The 21158-nt window shown below is 41.2% G+C and overlaps 2 protein-coding genes and 1 long non-coding RNA gene across 17 annotated transcripts in view; 2 read left to right on the top strand and 1 right to left on the bottom strand.

Moving 5' to 3' along the window:
• NEMF (nuclear export mediator factor) overlaps window positions 1-14287 on the bottom strand; it is an 81475-nt gene extending 67188 nt beyond the window's left edge. For 3 of the 15 annotated variants that reach the window (XM_036457478.2, XM_036457487.2, XM_036457496.2), the window contains exons 1-4: window positions 14115-14270; window positions 12522-12590; window positions 12274-12376; window positions 7895-8020 (exon numbers count right to left, since the gene is read on the bottom strand). In XM_036457478.2, coding sequence (XP_036313371.1) covers window positions 7895-8020; window positions 12274-12376; window positions 12522-12590; window positions 14115-14173 — 357 coding nt within the window. In that variant the 5' untranslated portion in view covers window positions 14174-14270. Of the gene's footprint in view, window positions 1-7894; window positions 8021-11322; window positions 11398-12273; window positions 12377-12521; window positions 12591-13091; window positions 13127-14114 lie in introns of those variants that run through there. The other 12 variants (XM_036457569.2, XM_036457542.2, XM_036457560.2 and 9 more) reach the window with 8 other exon arrangements.
• LOC123653109 lies at window positions 9163-20609 on the top strand. The gene is made up of 3 exons (XR_006742738.1): window positions 9163-9176; window positions 11030-11039; window positions 20434-20609. It is a non-coding gene; the product is annotated as an uncharacterized LOC123653109 (long non-coding RNA).
• LOC118730005 (adenylosuccinate synthetase isozyme 2-like) lies at window positions 18345-20609 on the top strand. The gene is given in 3 exon segments (XM_036457654.1): window positions 18345-18422; window positions 18424-19681; window positions 19684-20609. Coding segments are annotated over 3 exon segments (1368 nt in total). The 5' UTR covers window positions 18345-18350; the 3' UTR covers window positions 19722-20609.
• Window positions 20610-21158: the final 549 nt, after the last annotated feature.

The raw sequence follows: 21158 nt of genomic DNA, 5'->3' as shown, positions 1-21158 counted from the left end.
ATACCTTGTTTTTTATATTTCAGTAATTCATGAATTTAGGCAGGTACTCATGCTTTTACAAACCATTTGCATTTATTCTTTTTTAAACTGTCTAATCAAGCACTTGCCTTTTTCCACTTAAGTGCTCTATGAAAACTGTATATGTATGGTTATGCACATCTTTTTATGACACAGGTTAAAATATTTTTCCCCAGCCCTAGCTGGTTTGGCTCAATGAATAGAGCATTAGCCTGCAGACTGAAGGGTCCCAGGTTTGATTACAGTCAAAGGCACATGATCGGGTTGCGTGACCAATTCTCAGTAGGGGGTGTGCAGGAAGCAGCTGATTGGTGATTCTCTCTCATCATTGATGTTTCTCTCTTTCTCTCCATCTCCCTTCCTCTCTGAAATCAATAAAAATATATTTAAAAATATATATATTAATATATCCAGTTTTTTATCTTCCAATAGTTGTGTTTTTTGCCTTATGCAGTTCTAGAATTGAGTAGTCCTCTCTATTAGTATTTGTTTCCAGTGTTAGGTTTAAAAGTCTTTTTCATCCCAAATTCACCAATGTTAATCCATATTTTTACATAGTATTTCTATGGCTTCACTTTTTACATTGAAAAAAAAAGTTTTTAAATCAATTGTGGTTTGGGTGAATGTCTGCACTCCTTCCAAGTGGTTAATAGCACTTTTCTGAATACTCTGTTGATACATTCTAAACAAAAAAATCTGCTAAACAGCATGAGAACATGAACTCTATAATTCCTTGTTAACATATGTGTAGCATTTAAGAACACAAATTTGTTCAAAGTTATACAACGCTGTGGAATTATTCATGATGCTCCTCTAGGCATTAATATACAGAGAAAGCTTGCTGAAGTTTGGGACTCTGAATTAATAGTAATCTCTATGAATAATGTAACCCTACCTTGACATGGAACATATATACTTCTTTTTTTAAAAAAAATCTATTTTTATTGATTTCAGAGAGGGAAGAGAGAGAGAGGGAGATAGAAAGAAAGAAAGAAAGAAAGAAAGAAAGAAAGAAAGAAAGAAAGAAAGAAAGAAAGAAAGAAAGAAAGAAAGAAAGAAAGAAAGAAAGAAACATCAATGATGACAGAACCCACAACCCAGGCATGTGCCCTGACCGGGAGTTAAACTGTGACCTCCTGGCTCATAGGTCGACATTCAATCATGGAGCCACACCGGCCGGGTGCAACATACATACTTTTAAGAAAGCCTTTATGTATAATTATTCTTAGAAGACGGCTTGTTTACTAACTCCATGAAATGTTAGTTTTTTGGGGAGTCGAGAAGGGAGTAGTTTTGATGGGATTCTTTGGCCTATGGAAAGCCCTGCAGGGTACTCACTTCATCACCTGTCATTTCCAGTTTCCTGAAACATAAAATTGTACCATGTATTCTTCTTTATCACTTCTAACCCACGTCTCAGTAATTTCTGTCTTCTGAAACAGTCTCTCAGTTTTTGTGGGTTAACAATGTATCTACTGACTTTTTTTCATGAGCAATTAAGTCTTCCTTTCTGGTTGTTTTCTCTTTGTCTTCAGTGTTCTCTACTTTCATTAAACTGGGTCTAATATTGCTATTCAGAGCCCCTATTTGCATTTTTAAAAATATATATTTATTTCAGATAGAGGAAGAAGGAGAGAAACATCAGTGATGAGAGAATTAGTAATTGGCTGCCTCCTGTGTGCCCCACACTGGGCATGGAGCCCAAAACCCGTGCGTGTGCCCTCAGTGGAAATTGAACCTTAACCTCCTAATTCATGGGTGGATGCTCAACCATTGAGCCACACCAGCCAGACTATTTGCATTTTTCGCTCACCACTCCATAGGAGCATGACAAAAGTCTTCCTTAAATTAGACTCATTTTCCTGAAGTTAGTTAGGTTCATGAAAATTAAACAATATTCTTTTTAAAAATATATATATTTTATTGATTTTTTACAGAGAGGAAGAGAGAGGGATAGAGAGTTAGAAACATCGATGAGAGAGAGTCATCGATCAGCTGCCTCTTGCACACCCCCTACTAGGGATATGCCCGCAACCAAGGTACATGCCCTTGATCAGAATCGAACCCGGGACCTTTCAGTCTGACGTTCTACCACTGAGCCAAACCGGTTTTGGCAATATTCTTGATATTATTTCAACTATGTATCTTTCTCCTGTCATTCTAAAGAGTTGAAATTATTAACATCATACAAAAGAAACATAAGCATGGTTAGGTCTTATGTTTCATCTTCAGTCACAGCCCTGACAAATGGGTTTTCTCTTTTTTCGTAATGAAAGTACCTAACTTAAGCTTTGCTTGCAGAGGCATCTACTTCAAAAAAGCATCCACTCAAAATGGCTACACTGCCAGACACATGACTAAGTCAAAAGCCAGGTCACCTTCCCTCAGTGAGGATCCTTTGTTTTAGAGACCTTGGTTGATTTTGATAACTGACCACTTGTTTTTTCTCTTCCTATGTTTTAAATTCCTCTTCTTATATATTTAAATTTTTGATGCATATAGAATTAATTTTGCTGTAAGGGGCTTATAAAATAGTTCCAAGATATAATTTGGTGATCAATGGAATAAGTGAGAGGCAAGAAGCAAGAATGGTGAACACATCAGTATTCTTCCTCTTAGGACACTATAAAAACATGGCAATGTCTCTGAGTCTCAACTGCTGTCTTATTTATGACACAACTATCTATTTTCTGGTTGCAACATAGTAGTCCTGAAATGTAACATGATGTCCTCAATTCTCAGATCTTCATCTTCTACATTCATAATGCCATTTTAAATGTTTTAAAATGTCTTAAATGTTTTAGGCTGAGATCTGCCTAAATTCTAATCTCCAGATTAAATGAAGGTTATTAACTGGAAAACTATATTTAACTTGTTTGGCACTTATTATCCTAATCTATTTACATAAAAACCCTGGGTGTAACACCATCACGGCAGAAGTTTGACCAACCGGAAGGAAGTCAGTCCTGCAGGGGTCGCCTTGGCAAAGGCTACACCTTCCCCGAACTGTTCCCACCAAGGGCGAGGTTAGAGGTAGGAACCAGCCCTCCGATGGGGAAGGCACTGGTCCTGCATTGCCTTGGCAATGGCTGCACCCTCCCTGAGCTGTTTCCCTGGAGGCCTGAGAGAAGAACCCACCATCGGAGTGCCAGGAGCGCCCAGTGGCAGGCAGGCAGTCAGTCCTGGGTTGCTGAGGCAGAGGCCACTGCCTGGTAGAACTCTGGATCTGGCCCAACAGGGGGCGTGGCCAGCCTTCAAACCAGACCTATTCCTCACAGAAATCTGTTGGGATAGCTTTCTATCAGTGGCCTGCCAGCCAGAAACCCCATTCACCTGCACCCCGGACCCTGACAGAAGGGAGGAGTGAGCCTCATTCCTCACAGGTGGCCAGCTTGCTGTCAGGGGCCTGCCAGCTAGAAATCCTATTCACCTGCATATCTGTATGTGCCACGCCGGCATGCCCAAGGGTGATCCTGAGTGGGGGTGGTAAAAGGCTTAGAAAAGACAGACAAGAGAATAAAAGCTGTGTCTCGGTGGGATGCTGCTTCTCTGATAGACAGAGACCACGTCCATAAGCTGTGTCTTTATTTTATAACAGAGGCAAAGTAAGGGCATGATCAAGATGTCTACAACATTCTCGTGGGTTTCATTCCTACTCAACAACATGCATCTGAACTCTATCAAGCCCACACACTTAGGCACGTGTTCAGACCACAGGTTCAAGCCTACAACCATAACTGTTAGCTAGAATTGTGTTGGGAGGGCCCTGCCCTCCAAGCCGGGACCTGCACGTGGCAAGGAGAGGACTGTGCCCTCTCATCAGTCCAAGGCTTGAACCTGTCCAAACACTGTAGCTGCTCCCCCACACCTGTATAAAATTTTAATACATTATATTAGAGGTCGTGATGGTATGGTTTTACCCACAGCATCTACAGACAGAGCACCAAGTTAAGTATACAATTTTACCTATATGTTCCCAAAAATTCTAGTTTAGCACTTCTTAGTTGGGATTCAGGAATCTGTATTTTAACAACTCCACCAGGTGATTCTCATCATGAGAGAGGTTTGGGAAACACTGGTCTACAGAAATTGCTGCAAATTTACTTCTCAGTGGAAGAACCTTTCATTCCCAATATACTGTAAATTACCAATTCCATTAAATGAAACTTTAATTTCTAGACTCGATGTAAACAGTGAAGTTGCTAAAACTATTAAAAAGGCCCAACTTCTTATTATTGATGAATGCACCATGGCATCCAGTCATGCTATAAACACCATAGACAGATTACTAAGAGAAATTACTAATTTTAATGTTGTATTTGGTGGACAAGTTCTCCTTCTTGGGAGGGGATTTTTGACAATGTCTCAGTATTGTACTGCATGCTATGCGATCGGCCATAGTACAAACAAGTTTAAAGTACTATACTGTTTGAGGATGTTTCAGAAAGTTGTCTCTTACAACAAATATGAGATCAGAGGATTCTGCTTATAGTGAATGGTTAGTAAAACTTGGAGATGGTAAACTTGATAGCAGTTTTCATTTAGAAATGGATATTATTGAAATTCCTTGTGAAATGATTTGTAACGGATCTATTATTGAAACTACCTTTGGAAATAGTATATCTATAGATAATATTAAAAATATATCTAAACGTGTGATTCTTTGTCCAAAAAATGAGCACATTCAAAAACTAAATGAAGAAATTTTGAATATACTCAATGGAGATTTTCACACATATTTGAGTGATGATTCCATTGACTCAACAAATGATGCTGAAAAGAAAAATTTTCCCATCAAATTTCTTACTAGTACTACTCCTTCGGGAATGCCATGTCATAAAATTGAAAGTGGATGCAATCATCATGCTATTGAGAAATCTTAATAGTAAATGAGGTCTTTGTAATGGTACCAAATTTATTATCAAAGCTGAAGTATTAACAGAGGGATCTGCTGAGGGAGAGGCTGTTCTGATTTCAAGAAGTGATTTGTCCCCATCTGACACTGGCCTCCCATTTAAATTGATTCGATGATAGTTTCCTGAGATGCTAGAATTTGCGATGTCTAGGACAAACTCTAGACAGAGTAGGAATATTCCTACCCGAACCTGTTTTCGCACATGGTCAGTTATAAGTTGCTTTCTCTCAAGTTCAAAGAGCATGTGCCATTAAAGTTGTAAATACTTCAGAAAAGAAACCAAGATGGCGGCATAGGGTAGACACCCGAATGCAGCCTACCACAACAAATTTGAATTTAGAACTGAAAAACAGGGGAGGCATTGCCCTGAAGTGCCAGACGGCTGGCTGAGAGGAGGCTCTGCCATCTGGGAAGGAGAGAGAAGGCACGCTGAACCTCAGGAACTGTGAAGGTACGGAGAACTGTGTGTGCGAAAAGGCGCTGGCTTAATCCCGGTGCGGAGAGGAAGGGCCGGACCGAGATTGCTGCTGGTTTACTCCCTGCACGCAGAGAGGGCGGGCCGGGCTGAGTTCGCTACTGGCTTACTCCTGGCGCAGAGAGGGCGAACAGCTAACGTGACTGGCTTTCTTGTCCGAGAGGAAAACAGAATCAGCCTATTGCTCTGATAAACGGCCCCAGACAGGGAGAGGCCAGACTGTCAGGCAGTGGGCAGAGATCTCTTGGAGGTGTGTGAAGCCAGAGGCCATTACTGCGGGACTTGGGGAGGAGCCGAAGGGAAAACAAAGTTAGTCTGCACCAACCCGAGACTCCGCCCTACCTGTGGCTGAGCACAGAAACTCTCCCAGAGGCTGGCTTTCTCTAAGGAGGGACTTGCAGGAATCCAAAGCTTGTCTGTGCCTTTACCAAAGAGGTGTGTGCGCGCCTGCAACCAATCTTCCAAAACTCTCCACGAACAGGACTTTTCTAAGGCAAGACTGACAGGAAACCAAAGATTGTCTGCACCACCCCGAGACCCCGCCCTATTCAAGCAGAGTATGGAAACCCTCCTAGCTGAGACACTGCTGATCCTCACAGCCAATTGGCTTGGAGATCAACGCTTCCCAGTGATACCAACAATAAGCAAGGCTTAACAACAAGACTGCACACACAGCCCACAAAGGGCTACACCAAGACTGTCCACTGCAGGTAACTGGGAAGGCTGTGCTACTGGGCTCTACCAGAACACCTAGCACACAAAGCTATTCCATCAAATCAGGGAAACAACTAAAATGCAGACAAGAAGAAGGACACAAAGGAAGGAGATGGAGGAAAAGAAAAGATTGGACATTGAGTTCAAAACTACAGTTATAAGGTTATTCAACAATATCCTAAAAAAGGCCGATAAAATAAATGAGACCTATGAGGATATGAAAAGGGAGCAACTAGAAATAATAAGGGATCAACAAGAAATGAAGAAAACATTGTCTGAAATAAAAAATATTATACAAAGTCCTAAAAACAGACTGGAAGATCGCAAGAATCAAGACAAAGATTTAGAACACAAAGAGCCAGAGGACACTCCTCTACAGAAGGGAGAAGATAAGAGAATCCAGAAAGTTGAAGATAGTGTAAGAAACCTCTGAGACAATTTCAAGTGAACCAACATCAGAATTATGGGGATTCCAGAAGAGAGAGAGCAAGATACCGAAAGAGTATTAGAAGAAATAGTGACAGAAAACTTCCCCCATCTGGGGAAAGAAATAGACTTATAAGTCCAGGAAGCCCGCAGAACCCCAAACAAAAGGATTCCAAGGAGGACCACACCAAGACATATCATAATTAAAATTCCAAGAGCAAAAGACAAAGAGAGAATATTAAAAGCAGCAAGAGCAAAGCAGGTAGTGACCTATAAAGGAGCACCCATAAGATTGTCAGCTGATTTCTCAACAGAAACCATGCAGGCCAGACGGGAATGGCAAGAAATATTCAAGGTGATGAATAACAAGAACCTACAGCCAAAAATAATCTACCCAGCAAAGCTATCACTCAGAATCAAAGGTCAGATAAAGAGCTTCACAAATAAAAAAAAGCTAAAAGAGTTCATCACCACCAAACCAGAATTATATGAATTGCTGAAGGAGGTTATTTAGGAAGAGGAAGAAGATAAAGATAAAAATTATGATCAACAAATACGTAGCTATCAACAAGTGAATCTAAAAACCAAGGGAATTTAAAAATCTGATGAACAATATTAACTGGTGAATATACTGTAATAGAATCAGAGGTATGAAAGGGGAGTGGACTGACGATTCTCAGGGAAAAGGGGAGTGGTGGTGCGGGAAGAGACTGAACAAAAACTGTGTACCTATGGATGAGGACAATGGGGGATGGGGAAAGGACAGAGGGTGGGGTGGGAACCTGGTGAAGGGGAGCAATTGAGGGGGGGAAGAGGATCACATTTGTAATAATCTGAACAATAAAGATTAAAAAAAAAAAGTTGTAAATACTTCATCACAAGGGAAATTAGGCAAGAACTCTGAAAAGTGTTTTCACTCTTAATGTGGTATACAGGAAGATATTAGAATAAATTTAATCAATTTATTAGTCATTGCATCATTGTTGTTTTTATATTATGTTTTTGTTGTTTTCATATCATGTTTTTTCTGTTTTTATACCATGCCTCTGTTATATCCTTTTGTTACTGTTTATTAATAAATTTATATATTATTTTCATATACAGTTTACTAATTTCCTTTCATCTCTCACACTTCTATTATAATGGGCAAATAGCAATATTAAAATATTTCCTCTAATTAATTCCCTCTTAATGTGCACAAATTTCATGCACAGGCCACTAGTGTATCAATAATAACCTTTGATACAAAAAAACCCACGTTTCCTGCACATTTTACAGCACTATTACATTATATTAACAATATAATGATGAATTCTCCCTCACCCCATGTCCCAAATTTAACTTACCCTATCATAGAGCTCAATGATTAAGTGATATGCAGCTTCATCACTTCCAAACTGAAAATCTACAATTCTATCCGCACCAAGCTGTTTTGCACTGACTAATCTCCGACTCTTCAAATGTTTTCGGCACTAGCAAGAAACAGAAGAGAAATGCATTTATATAATTAAAGTTAATTCCTAATCATTTGGTATTGGATTATGTTTTTTCTTTTCATTGGCATCAGGAATAATATTTTTAAAGTTGCAAATAAACATTATAAAACAAAAGCAGGTAATAAGAGAAAAAATATTTTGGTTTAGACAACTCTAAATGCTAACTCTGAAACAGTATTTCATATTAAATTTTTTAGTAATGAGTCAAAACTGGTTTGGCTCAGCGGTAGAGCGTCGGTCTGCAGACTGAAAGGTCCCAGGTTCGATTCCGGCCAAGGGCATGTACATTGGTTGCGGGCATATCCCTGGTAGGGGGTGTGCAAGAGGCAGCTGGTCAATGTTTCTCTCTCATCGATGTTTCTAGCTCTCTATCTCTCTCCCTTCCTCTCTGTAAGAAAATCAATAAAATATATTTTTAAAAAAATTTTAAGTAATGATAGGCCCATAGTGAATTTTACTTGTTGCTTATATAACTACTAAATTCCTTGTTCTCACCCCGATGACCTCACTAAAAGCCATGTTTTTTGTTTTTAAAGAGAGGAAGAAAGGGGGAGTGACAGAGAGAGAGAAACATTGATGTGAGAGAGGCACATTGATTGGTTGCTTCCTGTACTCGCCCGGCCACGATCGAACCTGCAACCTAAGAATATGCCCTTGACCAGTATCAAACCATGGACCCTTCAATCCTTGGGTTGACACTCTATCCACTGAGCCAAACAGGCTTGGGCAATAACCTTTTTTTTTTTTTTTTTTTAAGTCTCTTTCTACTCCAATCTTTTAAGTATCCCAAATTTCCTTTTGTGTGTTTTTGTTCAAAATTAATGAAGTTTCCATTAACCTTCCACTTCAAATACAAATTCTAAACCATGAGCTTATTGGTATTGTGGAAATTAGTCCTCCAACTTATATCCAATTACCCTCTATTGCCACAAACTTTACTGATAGAACCGAAGTAGAATTTTCTGGTACTATCTCTAAGCTTTTGATCAGCCTAGCTGAAATCCAAATACAATAACTCCTATTCATTATCAAATCTCATTCCTCACATCTCTAGTCATAAAGTTACTGTTCTTATTAGCAATTAGAATAAAATTAGCATGTTAAACTCAAATACAAATTACTTGGTAAATATGTTTTATTTTAGATTACTTGTACCATTCTATAGTACAAATATTTAGGTACTAGAGGCCCAATGCGTGAAATCCGTGCAAGAGTAGGTCTTCACAGCCACTGCAATGTCCGGAAGGCTGCTCAGACAGTCATTCCGCTATCTGGCCATTTGGCCAATTTACAAATTATGCTTTTATTATTATAGATTATTATAGATGACATGGACCGAAACGAGACTACTCTGTAGCCCACAGGTGTCAAACACAAGGCCCGCGGGCCAAATCCGTCCCGCCAGGCCTTGCAATGTGGCCCGCACTGCGCTGTCATCACTGCACTCCACTGCGTTTCCATCACAATGACAGTTTATGACTGTTCAGTAAACCATTCGGCCCGCGATTTAGGCTGGATTTTAGATTTTGGCCCCTTCTCTGATTGAGTTTGACACCCCTAGTGTAGACCATTAAGAAAGAATGCTTTCTTTTCTTTAACACTCAGATTCAACATAAATTTTACAGAAGTTAATCTAAAACCACCTTTAAATATATAGAGAGTAATTCTTAGAATGAATGTCTACTCTTTCACAACTAAGAATAGTCTCCTCCAGACCTTATCGTTCAAGTTGACTAAAATTTTTATTTTATGTACTTATATATTCAGGCAGATATAAGAATTTTCCAACTTCATAGAATAAACAACTTCCCCCTCCTAAATTCAACGGTTCTGATTTAAGAGTAACCTATATGGATTTTTATTTAAACAATGACCTACATATAGGGCTATCTTTAAATCCCCAGTGGGAAATCACAATCAAGCCTTCTAGAGTTTCCCAATAATCTTCTTATTCAAGAAATATAGTCAGCCCTGGTTGGTTTTGCTCAGAGGTTAGTATGTTGGCCCTCACCCTGAAGGGTCTCAGATTCAATTCCCAAACAAGGGCCTGTACCTCAGTTGCAGGTCTGATGCTAGGCCCTGGTTGAGGTAGGTGCAGGAGCCAACCAGTTGATGTGCCTTTCTCTTATCAATGTTTCTCTGTCTTCCTCCCTCCTCTGTCTCTGTCTCTGTCTCTGTGTCTCTCTCTCTACACACACACACTGACTGGCCAGATTATTATGATCTCTGAACACATAACATTCTGAACACTCAGTGTATATCCTATATAATAAAAGGCTAATATGCAAATTGTCCCCTCTACCAGGAGTTTGACCAGCAGGCAGGCCAGCAAACCACCCATGTCCCCTCCCACTGGCCAGGCTGGCTGGACCCCACCCATGAATGAATTCATGCACCAGGCCTCTAATGTGTGTGTGTGTGTGTGTGTGTGTGTGTGTGTGTATTTTGAGTGGCCAGATTATTATGTGTTCAAAGATCATAATAATCTGGCCACTCAATGTATATCTGTGTGTGTGTGTGTGTGTGTGTGTATTCCACTCCAACTCTCTTTCTCTAAAGATCAATGGGAAAAATATCCTCAGGTGAGGATTAAATTAAAAAGAAGTAGAGTTAAAATGAACATAAAAGGCATCCTTGTGAGAAACATAAGTTGGTACCATGGAATGGTGAAAAAGGGAAGATTATTTATCATGAGTATGTGTGGACATAGAGTACATATATAAATCCTGTTTTGTTTGCTTATTTCATTAGCAGCGTGGTGAAAACAACCTTTCACCCACTGAGCTATAGCTGGCATCCCCAAATGTGAGAGAACTAGAGACAAATACTGTGATTTAACTACATATTGGACATGGCCCCGCTTGTATCATACAACAGTAACAGCTCTGTAAGTGTTTTATAAAGTACTTAACATTGTCTGCTCCATTAGAGGGGATCTTTCTATACATTTAGCTTGACATGTACACCTAACTCAAAAATTCTAAGTTTCTTTAAAGTGTTTGAAGTCCCATTGATACTACAGCCTATTTTGGGAATGTTTATACAATCATATCCTATTGCTTCTTACATCATCTGCAAAACTAAATGTTCTTCATATCCAGAGTTGTTAACTTAAATGAAATATGCATTACTCATCTACTTTTAAAAGCACTACACAAACATAAAGTGGCATTACTAGTAAGGATAATCTCCAAAAGAACCATTTTGGGTTAGTATTAAATAGACTTTTATGAATTTGATAATTTTATGATAACCCTTGTGATCTGGGAAGCACTTACCTAACTCGCAATCCAAAACAGATTCTAAGTTGCTGGGGATAAGGCTCTTCTCTGTAAAGCCTCTAATGAAATAACACAATGCCAAAACAAATAAATTTCTGAAGGAAAGTGAGGAGGAGAGGAAGAAGGAAATTAATACATATGGATTCCTAATATGTGTCAGGCATTGTGTTAGATGCTTTACATGTTACTTCAATTAATCCTCACCAATAACCTCATGAGGGAGGTATTATCCATATTTCATATGAAAAGAAACTAAGTTCCAAGAGGTTAAATAACTTTTCCAAATTATAAAATGAGTAGCAAAATCATTAATACAAAGTTAGGTATATCTGACTCCAATGCCTTTCCTCGTAGCACATGAACTTTCAGTTTATCTGTTATGTCAATAAGCAAATGAGTAACATGTCCACAATACAGAATCTCAGTTTTAATAGTACAAAGAAAAGCAAGGAGAAAAGTAAAAAGTAAAAAAAATAATAATTGTTAACATACTAATGTGACTGAGTATTCCAAAAAAATACAAATTGATAGCTCAAAAGTGAGCTATGGAAGATAAGACTAGGAAAAGGAGGGGTGGGGAAGGTGAGGAACAGATCATGGACAGCCAAGAATGCTAGGATATGGAATATTCAAAAATTAGGGAATCCTAAAATGTGAGATAACTAATGTAAATGATGCTTTAGAAAAATTTAATGTTGGTCTAATACAGAACTGTTTTGATACACGATGTGGATTTATAGTTGAACGTCAAAAAAAAGCTTGACCTTGAATACTGACTATGGGAACAGAAATATTTGGAGGACAATTGGGTGTGAAGAGTAATAAGAAGTCAATAGATATCCACTTTATTCATTCCAATATCTATCAACTACTCTTATCTTTATTTTATCTCTACTTTAAAACTTCAACTGCCTTAAAATTTACTTTCAAGTATAAGTTAAAATTTACCTTCATGGCAAAACTAGACGGCATCATATTCTTAGGCCACTCAAATTCTGTTGTGTGAATTCGTATGCCAGATTCAAGTAAAAGTGTTGCTTTAAAGTCTGGTCTGTAGAAGAAAAAAGTTGATTTTTTTTCTTTAGGGCATTTGCCAATGCTAACTCAGTGAAACAGACTAAAAGTAGGTAAAACAACAACATCAACAACAACAAAAAAACCTCTCATTTAATAACAAAAGATAAAACAAGCCTTACTTTTGAAGACGAATAAGATATGTCTTATTATCCACATCATAAACATTGTTTACTCGCATTCCTAGCAAGCTGCAAAGAGAAAGGAAACATGAAATAAATCATACTACCATCTGAAACATAAACCTTCACACAATTTAATGCTGCAGGCAGAAGCAGAGCCTAAGGAAGAGGAGGACTTCAGGATCTTCGACTCTAAAGATATAGAGTCAACTAAAGAGCAAAGTCTGAAGGCCATCATACTTTCAGTTCAAAACTTAAGTGTAACTATTTAAGAACAAAAGTGGTCCATCAGCCCTGAAAACACCATGCCTTGCGACTTTGAAATGACTCAATGTTTTTTTAGAAAAGGTAGTCCAGGCCACTTAATTTACTGCAAGAGGGAAATAAAAGGGGAGGCGGGGGAAAGAGGGCGTGATCAAGGCCCTGGAAAATATGACAAAGCTCACACAGCTGAGTAATAAAAACCCAGACTAGAATCCAGATCTGTCACCTCCAGCTGATGGCAAGGCTCCCTCTGTTTGGGGCAAGGAGTGTCAAAGAAAACAGGCCTCCAGTCTGCAAAGGACTGACTCTGGTGTCTGGGCGTCCACCTGGCGTCTCCGAGTTTCGCTAAATGTTCGCTGTCAAACTAGATGACTGAGGCCGACGAAGCGAGAGCCCCGCCATAGCTGGGCACCAGACCAGCAGCAGGCAGAAGCACTTTTCTGAATACTCTGTTGATACATTCTAAACAAAAAATCTGCTAAACAGCAGGAGAACATGAACTCTATGATTCCTTGTTAACATATGTGTAGCCATTAAGAACACAAATTTGTTCAAAGTTATACTACGCTGTGGAATTATTCATGTTGCTCCTCTAGGCATTAACATACAGAGAAAGCTTGCTGAAGTTTGGGACTCTGAATTAATAGTAATCTCTATGAATAATGTAACCCTACCTTGACATGAAACATATATACTTCTTTTTTAAAAAATAATCTATTTTTATTGATTTCAGAGAGGGAAGGGAGAGAGAGGGAGGGAGATAGATAGATAGATAGATAGATAGATAAATAGATAGATAGAAAGAAAGAAAGAAAGAAAGAAACATCAATGATGACAGAACCCACAACCCAGGCATGTGCCCTGACCGGGAATTAAACTCATAGGTCGACACTCAATCATGGAGCCACACCGGCCGGGCGCAACATACATACTTTTAAGAAAGGCTTTATGTATAATTATTCTTAGAAGACGGCTTGTTTACTAACTCCATGAAATGTTAGTTTTTTGGGCAGTAGAGAAGGGAGTAGTTTTGATAGGATTCTTTGGCCTATGGAAAGCCCTGTCATTTCCAGTTTCCTGAAACATAAAATTGTACCCTGTATTTCTCTTTATTGCTTCTATCCCAGAGCGCGGGGCGCGCGGGCGCTGGGGCCCCGGTACCCCGATACCCGCGGGCCGGGGAGAGGGCCAGCGCTCGCAAACCCAGGCCCAGCCAGCTCCACCGCGCAGCCGGGGGAAGGGGAGCCTCGGGCTGGGCTGGTTTTGAGCCGCGGGGCCCCTCCGCCTCCCGCACTCCCCGCACCAGTCCCGCCTCCTGCCGCCCATCACCTGGCATTCAGCTCCGCGAGTACCGCACGCAGGTCAACGGTGCTAAAGCGGGTCTTCATGGCGAGGTGACAGGGTCGCTACCGCAGCTTCCACCACGGATTGCCTGACCCGACGCCACTACTCTTCTACGCAGGCGCTCTTGGCGGAGATCTACGGCGGCGCGGAAGACCAAATATTACTTAAACGCGTTTCCGTCGCTTTCCGGAAGAATTCGTTTATCAAGTCCCCGTCAACTAGCTTTTTTGTGTGTATAACAGAACAATTTCATTTTGAACCAGAAAGAGATACCAATTGTTCTATTAAAACTACATTCCTTCCTGGAAGGTTTATGGATTAATCCGGTTACCTTGTCCCTTGTATTCGGAACGCAAACCAGCCTCCATAGTGACCCCTGCTGGTGGTAACAGTTTATGAGGGAGGAATCCTGATTTCCCCAGAGGGGCCGCAGGGTTCTGTCTCCTTTACTTTAGGTTCCTTGTTCGTACAGAAATGTAAGAAGTCACACTGTTTCATTGGCCCTATAATTATCCTCAACAATCAAGGCGAACCAGCCCGCAAGAAGGAGTTCCTATTTTAATGGGCTCTGCTCTACAACATAGAGCAATCCTGGGTGACAGAGGAAGAGAAGAGTTGGGACTGATTGATGTATAGATAGTTCTGTATGATAGTGAGCATCACCTGAAAATGAACAGCTGAAGCACTACTGCCCCATTCTGGGACATTCCTGAAAGGCTGTGGTGAAGAGAAATACCCTCCCAGTGGGCAGAATTTCCAGCAGCGCAACTGGCTGTTCATTTTTCTTGGAAGGAGAAATGTGATTACCGGTATATACCAATTCATGGGCTGTGACTGGGTGGCCAGGGACTTTGAAGGAACATGATTTGAAATTTAGTGATGATGAAATCTGGGGGAGAGGTATGTGGATAGACCTCTCTGAATGGGGGGGGGGGGCGCGGGGGCGGGAAGAATATATTTGCATTCTATGTGAATACTCACCAAATAAAGGAGGATTTTAATAATCAAGTTGGTAGAATGATAAACCGGTTCTGTGGATACCAGCCAGCCTCCTTCCTCAGTCACCTGGGCCATCGTTCAATGGGACCGTGAATATAGTGGGCATAGTGGCAGGATGGGAGTTATGCGTGGGCTCAGCAACATGGATTCCCATTCACCAAAGCAAACCCGGGAGCAGCCGGGCTGAGTGCCCAAACTACCAACAGCAGAGTCTGTGGCACATTCCCCCAGGGTGATCAGCCAGCTCTCTGGTGGCAGGTTGATTACACTGGACCATTTCCATCATGGAAGGGGCAGGATTTTCTTCTTCCTGGAATAGACATTTACTCTAGAAGCAAATTTGCTTTCTCTGCTGAAACTACCATCATAGACTTATAGAATGCCCTTTTCATCATCCTGGTATACTACACAGCATTACTTCTGATCAAGAAACTCACTTCACAGCTAATGAAGTGCAGCAATGAGCATAGGATCATGGAATTCGCTGTTTTTACCATTTCTCCCACTATCCCGAAGCAGCTAGCTTTATATAATGTTGAAATGGCCTTTTAAAGACTCAGTTACAGCACCAGGTATGTGGCAATACTTTACAGGACAGAAGCAAAGGTCTCTCCAGGAGGTTGTATGTGCTCTATTGCACCCATTATATGCTGCCTTTTCTTTCATAGCCAATATTATTGAGTCCAGAAATCATTAAATGAATGAAAATGAGAGTGGCATCACTTACTATTACCCCTAGTGACTTACTAACAGAAATTTTGCTCCCTGTGTCTCCCAGTCTTATAATCTGCTGGCCTCGAAGTCTTAGTTATAAAGGAAGGAAAGTTTCCACTAGGGAACACCATTCAACTGAACTAGAAGTTTAGACTGCTGCGTAGTCACTCTGGGCTCCTCATGACTATGAAAATAACAGGCAAAGAAGGGAGTTACTGTGGGGGGATTGGTCCTTATTACCAAGGAGAAATTTGACTGCTACTCCAGAGTGAAGGTAAGGAAGAGCCTATCTGAAATATAGTAAATCTCTTAGGACATTTCTTAGCATTACCTCACCCTGAGATTAAAGTCAATTAAAAACTACAGCTCCAACCAGACAGGAATACTAATGGCTCAGATCATTCAGGAATGAAGGTTTGAATAACTCCACTAGTTAAAGAAATTTGAGTAACTGAAGTGTTCCTGAAGGCAAAGGGAATATGATGGAATGGGTTGTGGAGGAAGGTAGTTATAACTACCAGCTACAACCACATGACCAGCTACAGAAACAAGGACCGTATGCTCTGCCAGTGTGGCTCAGTGGTTGAGTATCGACCTGTGAACTAGGGGGTCATGGTTCAATTCCTGGTCAGGGCACATGCCCAAGTTGCAGGTTTGATCCCCAGTGGAGGGTGTATAGGAGATAGCCAATTGATGATTCTCTCTCATCATTGATGTTTCTATCTCTCTCTTCCTTTCTCAGAATCAATAAAAACATATATTTAACAAAAGGAAAGAAAGAAAAGATATTTGAATCAGAATTTCTAATTTTCCCCTTATATGAAGTTGTTTTGAGTGTCCTAGTCTTTAAGTTCTGACTCCCAAAAAGGGGAAAGAAAAAAAATGTAGGGAGAGGGGAAAAGGGTACCAGCCCTTTTAAACCTTAACCTATAAGTTACTTCAGCAAGAAGGGACAGGTGTTTCAAACAGTGGTAGGAGGTACAACAGCAATGGCTACCTGCCTCTTTGCATCTCTTTGACAAGAAGCAGCAATTTGGAAAAGAAGGTCATTTTTTTGCCCAGTTTGGCTCCCAAAAACTGAGAGCAAGCTGCTCCAGAAACAGGTCCACATCAGGCTGCTACATATAACTGATAGTTGGGGATAGGTAGATGCTACTGTGCTAAGAGCTGAAAATTAGAAAAACTAATCACAATTTACCATCCAACTGCTTTCCTGGAAGTTGCAAGCTTACAAGACTCCAGAATTCCAAAAGCAGTTACATCAAACAGATTCTGCCAGTGTAATTGTTGCCTAGGTAGGGAGCTAGGTTCCTGGTGCTTTCTACCTTACCATCATCCCAAGATCCTCCCCTTTTGAACTAATATTAAGTCTTTATTGTTTGTGGCCACTGAAGTCTCTGTTCCATTAGATTAATATGGACCACTAATGGTTTAACAGAGATCTCCTCAGATGCTAGAACCCACAACCAACTGTCAACTGATGGTCATTGGAACCAATTCAACACCAACAGGAATCCCCAAATTGGGGTGCAGTGAAGAAGGAAACTTTATTCAGTACAACACAGTTCAATTGTGATACAGCAAGGATAAGACAACAGCATGGCTGTGAGGCAGCCCTGGGGACAGACCCTCTTCTGGTTCCTCTAAGGTCTGCTCTGCTTTGCTCCATGCTGGTGGCTCTGGCAAGATATCTTTGGTGTTTTCGCTCATCCAGGGAGACACAGTCTTCAGTCTTTTATGGAAAGGGAAAGTGCATTCCCAGAGCTAGGGGGACTGGTATTATGGACAGAAGTCCCCACTCCAGGTCCTTGATTTGTCTGTCCTCATGTAAATTAAGACTCAAAATTCTCAAAGTTTGGTTGGTCCAAAAGTCACCATCTTGATCAGTCAGAATAGAGCCACTCTGGTTGGGCAGAGCTGAACCAACCAGATTGGAAGGGGAAACCCTCAGTCCTATTTGTTGAAAAGATTCCAGGAACTCCTCTGTAAGGGCTGGCTCTTATGGCAGAAACAAAGTGCGAGCAGGCAGTTCAGTGCAGGCTTCTCCAGGAAGTGCAGTTTGTACGGGAGGTCCCTACTTAGAAATGCTCTGTTTCCTTTTAAAAATCTTAGCCCAGCCCTAGCTGGTGTGACTCAGTGGATAGAGCATTGGCCTGCAGACTGATGAGTCCTGGGTTTAATTTCTGTCAAGGGCCCGTACCTCAATTGCAGGTTCAGCCCAGGCTGGGCCCTGGCCCTGGCCCAGGAGACAACCAATCAATGTGTTTCTCTTACATAGATTGTTCCCTCTTTCTTCTACTCTCTATAAAAATCAATGGGAAAATATCCTCAGGTGAGGATAAAAAATAAAATATATATATATAAAAACCCAGCAGGCCGGGGCGGGGCCGCCGCTGGCCGCGGCTTCCTCTGCATGTGGCTCCGGGCTGCAGAGCAGCAGTTCCGTCCGCGCCCTCCCCGCCGCCGCCCTCCGCCTCTCCCTGGGGCTCTCTTCTCGTCGCCGGAGCCATGGCGTTGGCCGAGACCCACCCGGCTGCATCCTCGCTGCCCAACGGCGACTGCGGCCTCCCCAGGGCGCGGCCCGGGGGGGAACCGGGTCACCGTGGTGCTCGGCGCGCAGTGGGGCGACGAAGGCAAAGGGAAGGTGGTGGACCTGCTGGCCCAGGACGCGGACATCATGTGCCGCTGCCAGGGAGGAAATAATGCCGGCCACACAGTTGTTGTAGATTCCGTGGAGTATGATTTTCATCTTTTACCCAGTGGAATAATTAATCCAAATGTTACTGCATTCATTGGAAATGGTGTGGTAATTCATCTACCGGGATTATTCGAGGAAGCAGAAAAAAATGTTAAAAAAGGAAAAGGTCTGGAAGGCTGGGAAAAAAGGCTTATCATCTCTGACAGAGCCCACATTGTGTTTGATTTTCATCAAGCAGCTGATGGCATCCAGGAGCAGCAGAGACAAGAACAAGCAGGAAAGAATTTGGGGACCACCAAAAAGGGCATAGGCCCCGTATATTCTTCCAAAGCTGCTCGGAGCGGCCTCAGGATGTGCGACCTCGTTTCCGATTTCGACGGCTTCTCTGAGAGGTTCAAAGTTCTGGCAAACCAGTACAAATCTATATACCCCACTTTGGAAATAGACATTGAAGGTGAATTACAAAAGCTCAAGGGTTATATGGAAAGAATTAAACCAATGGTGAAAGACGGAGTGTATTTTCTATATGAGGCCCTACATGGACCACCAAAGAAAATCTTGGTAGAAGGTGCAAATGCAGCAATTCTGGATATCGATTTTGGAACTTATCCCTTTGTGACCTCCTCGAACTGTACAGTTGGAGGTGTTTGCACTGGATTGGGTATGCCCCCTCAGAACGTTGGAGAAGTATATGGAGTTGTGAAAGCTTACACCACTCGAGTTGGTATCAGTGCCTTTCCTACAGAGCAAAGCAACGAAATTGGAGAATTATTGCAGACACGGGGTGGAGAGGTTGGTGTGACTACTGGAAGGAAAAGAAGATGTGGCTGGTTGGATCTCGTGTTGCTTAAATATGCTCATATGATTAACGGATTTACTGCATTGGCACTTACCAAATTGGATATTTTGGACACGTTTACAGAAATTAAAGTTGGAGTTGCTTACAAGTTAGATGGTGAAATTATACCTCATTTCCCAGCAAACTAAGAGATCTTAAGTAAAGTTGAAGTTCAATATAAGACTCTTCCCGGATGGAACACAGACATATCAAATGCAAGGACGTTCAAAGAGCTGCCTGTGAATGCACAAAATTACGTCCGATTTATTGAAGATGAGCTTCAGATTCCAGTTATGTGGATTGGTTAGGGAAGTCCAGAGAGTCTATGATTCAACTCTTCTAAGGATTTCCAGTCACCCAAGAAACACTCCTTGAGAAGGGGACAAAGGACTTGCTTCACTATGTCATTATGATCTGCAAACTTCAAGAATAAAGACATTGACATGCATTGTAAGCCCTATAGCTGTTTCCAGTCTGTAAGATGGTTGGCTGGTGTGGAGGTAAACTTCGGCATATTCCAGTGTCAACGGCCTTGGCTGGCACAGTTGCCGAAATCATCTGTTGCTCCTGCTGCTCATGGTGCCACGTTTTCTTTCGTGTTTAGTAATAGTATAATCCATGTTGTTTGAAACCCAAACTAGAATGACTTTCAATGTGGTTTTTCTTTATTATCGTCCTTGTGTGTTCATAGGTTTACCTCTATTAAATGGTAAGAACAATTAATGCAGTTTTGCACAAATATTTTTACATTCTGATTTTTCAGTTCTGTCATTGTAACCTTTGCTGTTAGAACAAAAAAGGATAAGAGAGGAGTTCTGTAAACTTTTGTAATGCTATGAATTCTGTTTAAATTGTGAACTGTTTATTTTCTGCTAAGACCATTGCGAATTTGAGCTTTGGCGGGGGGAGGGTGATATATTCATGGGTCCTTTAATTTGTACAGAACACAAAACTTATTTCTCTCTATAAATTATTTAATACATTGAACAAATGTTCAAAGAGATAAGGTGTTCACTAATACAGTACTCTTAATGTTAAAAAATAGTCATTAAAAGATCTATTGTGATATTAAATCTGGAATGAATTGGCTTTCTGTTTTATCTTACCATTATTTTTTAATTTAGTGCATTGTTTTTTCAACATTGTGCCTGCCAGTATGCCTACAAAATCATCTGCGAGTGTCCAAATGAACCCCAATTGTTGGTCATGCCTTTATTTCTCTTTTCTTGGGGGGAAAAAATAAAAAAGAGGTGTTGTTAAAAAAAACACACAAAAAACCCAGCAACCAAATGGCAGAATGACAGGTCTATCAGTCACACTGATCTCCAGGGAATAGAGCTCAATGCAGGAGCAGCCCCCTGGTGGTCAGTGTGCTCTCACAGTGGAAGCGCTGTTTGGCTGACTAAGATGGGCAGCGCCCACAGGCCTAAGGTGAGGCGGAATCTCTGCACCTATTAAATACCTGAGACAATCCAGACTCTGGCCTGACCCTAACAGCTGATGCAGGCCCTCAGGTGTGTTCTAGAAACAGTGTAGGAAGCTGGCATAGGTGGATGGTAAGAAGGCATATGTGGACCCCTGGAGAGGCTATCCTGATGGCTGAGAATCCTGGAGCATTGGAGATGCCCTGAACATCTCCAATGGTGTCACCAACCTGGTATCACACATCAAGGATATTTCCCAAGTGGCTTTGGAGTGCAAAGGTCTCCACCAGGTTCCTCCAGGACACAGAACCTGCTTTTAACCAAGATATTACCCTGAAATATCAGCTCAGACTAAT

This window comes from Pipistrellus kuhlii, unplaced genomic scaffold (genome assembly GCF_014108245.1).
Source record: "Pipistrellus kuhlii isolate mPipKuh1 unplaced genomic scaffold, mPipKuh1.p scaffold_m20_p_1, whole genome shotgun sequence".
In the NCBI taxonomy this organism is placed as follows: Eukaryota; Metazoa; Chordata; class Mammalia; order Chiroptera; family Vespertilionidae; genus Pipistrellus; species Pipistrellus kuhlii.
The sequence above is the reverse complement of the archived record's forward strand: the minus strand, read 5'-3'. Positions and strand labels throughout refer to the sequence as shown.